The sequence below is a fragment of the Helianthus annuus genome, chromosome 17 (genome assembly GCF_002127325.2).
Source record: "Helianthus annuus cultivar XRQ/B chromosome 17, HanXRQr2.0-SUNRISE, whole genome shotgun sequence".
NCBI classification, from domain to species: domain Eukaryota; kingdom Viridiplantae; phylum Streptophyta; class Magnoliopsida; order Asterales; family Asteraceae; genus Helianthus; species Helianthus annuus.
Window position 1 is genome coordinate 4,307,403 of NC_035449.2, and position 6,515 is coordinate 4,313,917.

General features: G+C 37.5%; 1 protein-coding gene across 1 annotated transcript in view; it reads right to left on the reverse strand.

Annotated features, from left to right (window-relative positions):
• Positions 1-6,269, reverse strand: part of LOC110920867 — a 31,488-nt gene extending 25,219 nt beyond the window's left edge. The window contains exons 1-9 of the mRNA XM_022165075.2: positions 5,977-6,269; positions 4,541-4,644; positions 3,371-3,505; positions 3,249-3,299; positions 2,357-2,451; positions 2,170-2,287; positions 1,985-2,086; positions 1,717-1,902; positions 1,457-1,617 (exon numbers count right to left, since the gene is read on the reverse strand). Coding sequence (XP_022020767.1) covers positions 1,457-1,617; positions 1,717-1,902; positions 1,985-2,086; positions 2,170-2,287; positions 2,357-2,451; positions 3,249-3,299; positions 3,371-3,505; positions 4,541-4,644; positions 5,977-6,073 — 1,049 coding nt within the window. The 5' untranslated portion in view covers positions 6,074-6,269. The remainder of the gene's footprint in view (positions 1-1,456; positions 1,618-1,716; positions 1,903-1,984; positions 2,087-2,169; positions 2,288-2,356; positions 2,452-3,248; positions 3,300-3,370; positions 3,506-4,540; positions 4,645-5,976) is intronic.
• Positions 6,270-6,515: the final 246 nt, after the last annotated feature.

Sequence of the window (6,515 nt, forward strand, 5' to 3'; positions counted from 1 at the left end):
GAGGCGGATGGTTAATCGTGCATCATGTGGTGGCGTTGATAGCCGAAAGACAAGGGGTACATGCACTAATCGGCATTTGTCTCAATTGCTGAGTGTTATGTGCCTTATGTCTAAGGCTTGATGCAAAACTACAATCGAGCCGAGGGTCTCACTGGAAGCAGCCTCTCTATTCCTACGGGGTAGAGGTAAGGCTGTCTACATCTTACCCTACTCAGACCCTACCTTAGCTTTGCTATTGGTGGGATTTACTGAGTATGATGATGATGATGATGAATTAACAACTATTAGGGAACAAGTATAGTGGTTAGCTTGATATAAACTAGAAGCACGATGGTTACAAAACTCTTTCACTTGACACATAATGTTCTTTTAGTAACTATAAAAGAAAGAACAATAGCTAATGTGGTTACTCGTTACTGAAATTTACTAACAAATTAAACTACACCTTCTAGTTCATATCTTATCTTCGAAAGGTAACCACAGCTCATAAGATCATCTATCAAATTTACAAATGAAAAGATAAAGGGTAAACCGATAAAGAGTAAACCAAATTTAGTATTTAATAAGAATATACAAACTATTTAATCTGATAGTCATCTATAATTCTACATATGTGCTGCCACTACCACCTTGATAGCCAATGCAGTTAATGCGGAAAAATATCGGTTATCGGTCAAGGACTGATATCTGAGATATCGTTTATCGCCGTGAGATATCGGTGGGATATCGGTAATTTATAATATCATGGATAAAAATATATATATTCATATCTAGAAGTCTAGAACCTATATAATATTAATAGCAAAATAAAGAAGTGTTCATCAAGATCAACCAAGGCACCCGATTCTTCATTTGTTCATCATAACTTAAAACACTAAAATCCGATTGAAGCACAGGAGCTTGGGAGGGACGATTAGGGTTCAGCAGACATCATCAGTTGTCGTGTTAAGTGTTCGAAGTGTGATAAAGGTTATAAATATATGGACCAAAAAAGCATAAAAGAACTGGGAAAGAACTGGGCTTTGTATTTTGTTGGCAGCCCATAAAGAAAAACATAAAAATCTGGCCTACCGATTTTCTCACCGATATGACCGAGATAAGAATATCAAAATATCGGCGATATCTCGGTAAATATCGCCGATTTTCTCGCTACCGAGATTTCTACCAATATTCTGAACCGATATTATGTGCCAAGACCGATAACCGATATAGCACCGCTATATCACCGAGATAGCGCCGATATTAACTGCCCAATTGATAGCTTGACAACTTTTTTATCATCTTACAAATAAGTCAAGCCAGCTTACTTGAGCATTAATCTCAAACTACTCTGGATAGGCAGAAAATGCAACCCAAATGAATAAAACTTGATTCGGGAGGTTTCTAAAGGCGCTAATTTGATACGACACAAAAATATATAATTAGAGGATGAGGTACAATAGGAAAAAGTGAATACCTTGCCTTCTTCATCTGGTCTGATACAACTCTGTAGGCGTACTTCCACCATGATCTTGGATCAGATCTCACAGGGACAAGGGGCCGAAAATGAGCATATTTTAATCGTTGATTAAATGAAGAAAAGTTGTCAGCTAACTTTAGCAAATCCCTGTAACCACTCTGCCAATTTTTGTAATAAATGCTAGTTAAAGCAACATATATAATATCATCAGAGCTGCCAATGATGAGAACAAACAAACAGAAAAGAAATTTATCAACCTTTGACAAACAAATTGTCACATCATCCAAGCTCACTGCCGCTTTCTGTAAAGGTTGATCTCGATTAGATGAATTTGAGCGCTGCTTTACATATGTGGCATTTCCAGTTACAGGTTGCAGAATGTATGTGTGCTTCTGAACAAGACCACTGGCTGGCTTTCCATCTTTCGTGCCAAAACTGAAGACCTGAAGTGGATCTTAGTACAATGACATGTCCTCTGAAAGCTAAAACATCATATTACATCGGTTTAACACGTATGAATAATACCTTATCCCATTCGGAAGGTTGCAAATCCTCCCATCGTTTTGTGATGTGCCATGGAGTAATATCAGAGTCCAAATAAACAGCAAGCCTCTCAAGTTCTACAGACTGGAAATAACTAGATAGCAAAGTAAGTAGATGCGTAATAACTAGATGATAAGTTACGTACATATGTATCTAAAGAAGACGACCTTTTGGAGTTGCTCTAATGCACCACCAGTGACGAAAGCCTCCTTCCCACTATCATCAACTGTCGAAGCTGAAAGTTTCTCCAAGGTAACGCCAGCTGCAAATGGATGACCGGGATTGCTGAAATACGAAAGGAATTAGCTGGAAGCACAAGTAACAAGACAACCAATAGAATGTAAAATTAATTACCTTTCAAGGTCCTCATATCTGATATGAATACTTGATATTGATAGCTTTAAGTTTCCGATTATTGTGTTTATAAAGGACCCCAGCCATGATGTATTCTTAAAGACAATAAAAGAGTACGTTATTTTTAATGGGAAATAAACAAGAATCATAGGAACATGATTAAACTTTTCATTAGAACAGACATCAATTACTATTTCAACAGCGTGGTTTGAATTAATGGGTAAAGTTCTTGTACAAATAATCTTAACATACTAAACATACAAATTGAAGGAAAACTCAAAAAGACAAGGTGGCATTTTTGTAATTATCAATAACTATGAAAGTTACTCTACAAATATACCTAAAAAAACCTAACCACTCCCCCCACCCCCAAAAAAAACCTAAACCCCCACCCCCCAAAAACCTAAAAAAAACCTACCCCCCCCCCCACCCCCCAAAAACCTAAAAAAACCTAACCCCCCCCCCCCCCACCCCCACCCCCAAAAACCTAACCCCCCCCCCCCCAAAAAAACCTAACCCCCCCCCCCCCCAAGCTAAAATGCTAAAAACTAAACCCCCCAAAAAACCTAAAAAAATCTAAAAAAATAAAAAAAAAAAAAACACAAATTATTTTATTTTATTTTTTTAACATTTTTTATTAAAAAATCGCTACTTTTAGTAGCAGCCAAAAAAAATATATATATATATTTTTTTTTGCTAACGAAATGTAGCGATTTTTTAATAAAAAATGTTAAAAAAAAAATTTGTGTTTTTTTAGGTATTTTTGGTTGTAACTTTGATAGTTGGTGGTAATTACAAAAATGCCACCTTGTCTTTTTGGGTTTTCCTTCAATTTGTATGTTTAGTATGTTAAGATTATTTGTATTTGATCTTTTGCCATGAATTAATATACCATTTCTGTGGTCAGTATCCGCCTACTCTCCAACATCTTCATTTCCATCTCCTGTTTCAAGATAAATGGTTATTTGGAGGATCATCAATCAGACATCAAAGAACAGTATGCCGACATCTTACATGTATTCGGGACTTCTTAGTTTTTTGAACAACGTCCTCACTATAACCTTCAACTTGTGTCTCAGGTTCAGCTAATAAATAGATACGATCTAGGTATACCAAAACCGGTTCTTGACCAATCCTGCTCCAAGGAACCTGATATACATAAATATATGAAAGAGCTCAACTTTTCAGGCAATAGCATACAAGATAATATTTCAGTCAATGTAGAAAAAAGCAGCAAACATGAGGATCAGAGGCACAAAACACATCAGCCTCGAGTGTTGTTGACCCGATAGATGACACCTACATTGCCGATTATCATTGGAAGCCCGAAAACATACTGTACTTAGATGGGCGCATGTGTGGAGACCATCGGTTTAAGTAATTGGATACTCGTAACAAAAGTGTATACTGTACCTCCCCATACACAACATGGGTATCAATCATGCACAGCTGCGTGCTGTGTTTAAAAAAGCGCGCTTAAAGTGAGCTTTAAGCGTGAAGCGCTGAAGCGCTGGAAACATCGCTTTTTTTGGTCTGAAGCGTTACATTACGTGAAGCGCTGTGAAGCGAGCTTTAAGCGCGAAGCGATGATGGTTTGAATGGTTTGAAGCGACGCTTCAGCCCAATCAGGTCACATTTGGGCCATTTTTTAAGCCCAACAGTCTTTAAATAGGGTTAAATGAGGCCTGTTTCTTTACCCTAAGTGTGTTTCGACTTTAATTTATGTTTTAACTATGTTTTTATGTGTTAAGTGTGTTTTTTAATCATGTTTTTGTGTTTGTTATTGATTAACAAGTAGAATATTGATGTGTACAATAATTTTTTTTTTATTTTGAGCGCTTCGTATACGTGAAGCTCTCGCTTCGCGCTTGAAGCTTCGCTTAAAGCTTTTGGAACCAAAACGCTTCGGAGCGCTTCGCGCTTTTTTAAACCAAGGCTGCGTGAAATGAAGTCCTGAGAAGTATATGTATACCGCTCGGCAAGAAGTAAGAACTCTCACTTGATGTTCTAGTTTCTAGCTTTTTTAACCAACCTACCCTACGATTTTAGCAGGAATCTTGGAAGGTAAAAGGGTTAACTATGTCAAATTGTCAATGACCCATGGTTATAAGATTCTAGGGGAAACAAAAGCATACAGCAGTTATGAAGGAAATAATTTAGGAGGTCCAACTCATATAATTGTACCTTAAGCTTCACTGATCCAAGAAACCCAGCCTTAACCTTGATAGGCAACTTCAACGCATTGAGCGCCTCCGGCTTCAGCTGCATATTTGTTAGTTCTACATTACCTGTTACAAACAACCAAATTTCAAACACGGTATAAATATAAATAAAACATAGCATGGAGAGCTCAAACATGGAACTTGGAGACTTCATATGTATATACCAAATTACCAACAAGATAGTTAAAATTAGTTACATATCTTGCTGACTTCACCATACATATAGCATGGAACTGACACAGATAGCAACACAGTATTTACAACAGTCATCAATAAGGTCCGTAACGCTAATGCACCAACACATCATGAACTACCTCGCCACAGCACACCCGTCCCGCACGTTTAATCCCATTACTGTAATCATCGGTGCACAAATTACAAAATGCCAGGTGATTGACAAATCCACCAATCATAGTTGTCGATAGCGAATAGCGACAAATAGCGACAAGGCACCTATAGGCTACGTAGCGAATAGCGACAAATAGCGACGGCTATTTTATAAATAGCGATTACACTAGAATAAGAATTTTGAAAATGTTTATATGTATTATGTATATTACATCAAAATACCCTTGTATATATGTTATTTTACATGTATATTTAACAAAAACCTATAAATCCAGCTATTTTATAGCTATATCTAATTGCTATTTACATAAAAAAAAAAGCACAATCGCTATCATCGCTATTTGTCACTATGACCCATATAGCAACACTACGTCGCATGGCTACATAGCGCGCTATAGCGGTCGCTATAGCCGCTATTAACAACTATGCCACCAATCTCAAGTCTACAACTACCTAGGCCAAGTTTAATCAGGGTTTAAACACTTCTAAAAACCTACAATGGTTTATCTTCAAGTTAACTCAAGAAGCTAAATACGAATAGCACACACTCTCAGCGATTTATGTCATTATCAGTTCAGTTAACTCAAGCAGCTAAATATGAATAGCACTACACTACTGTCCGTTTTGAATTGCACGAAACGGTTAAACCAACAGGTCATTATCAGTTCAGTTATCATTCACTCCCAAAGCCACCCCTACGTACCATCCTCCGACAAAACGATAGCATACAACCATGAATTGCACGAAACCGTCAAACAAACACTCCATTATATTCTCATTTTACGCCATACCGGTACATACAAATCAAACTCAGAAACTAGTAACATTGATCGTATCATTAAACAAGCATTCAAAACCTAAACGCTTTTACAAACCACACACAAACACAATTAACCTAAAATTCAACCTCACAAACCGTAATAAACAAACCCTACGCAAACAATACACACAGTAAACTGAAACTTCTGCCAGTAAAACGATCAAAGCGAACAAGTATAACACTGAAATTGAAGAAAAAACGATGATGATAAGAACGATGATTATATATACCTTGCCAGACGCTGATACTGAGAGCTTCTTTACTGAGTCCACGAACATAGTTGCCGAGATACCTCTGCAACAGATACGCTACTTGATCCTCCAACATACCGGAGAATGATTTCGACTTTGATTTTGATTTTGATTTTGGTTTGGATTTTGATCATCTAAAACCGAATATTCTGGAAACGGATCGGATCGGTTCGATTAGGTGTAAAAGTGAAGTGTGTAGTCGATAGAGAGAGAGAGTGGTTCGCGGTACCGATGGAAGACACGTCTGAATTGACGCCACAAACGGAACGACAACGTGCCACAGCTGGCCCACGTATTCATTGTTTTTGGACCAGATGATGCCGGAAATGAAATTAATGTATCTAGTCGCACTAAAAATCTTCGTTGGAGTAACTTTTTCTAAAAAAAAAAGTCACGAAATCGAAAAAACATCAAAAAAAACCGTTAAAATTTTCCAAAATTTACACCATCGTCGGAGCGTCAAGGGCTACCCCTTATCATAAGGTAGGTCCGCCCTTGGTCACGTGTGGATGTTGACT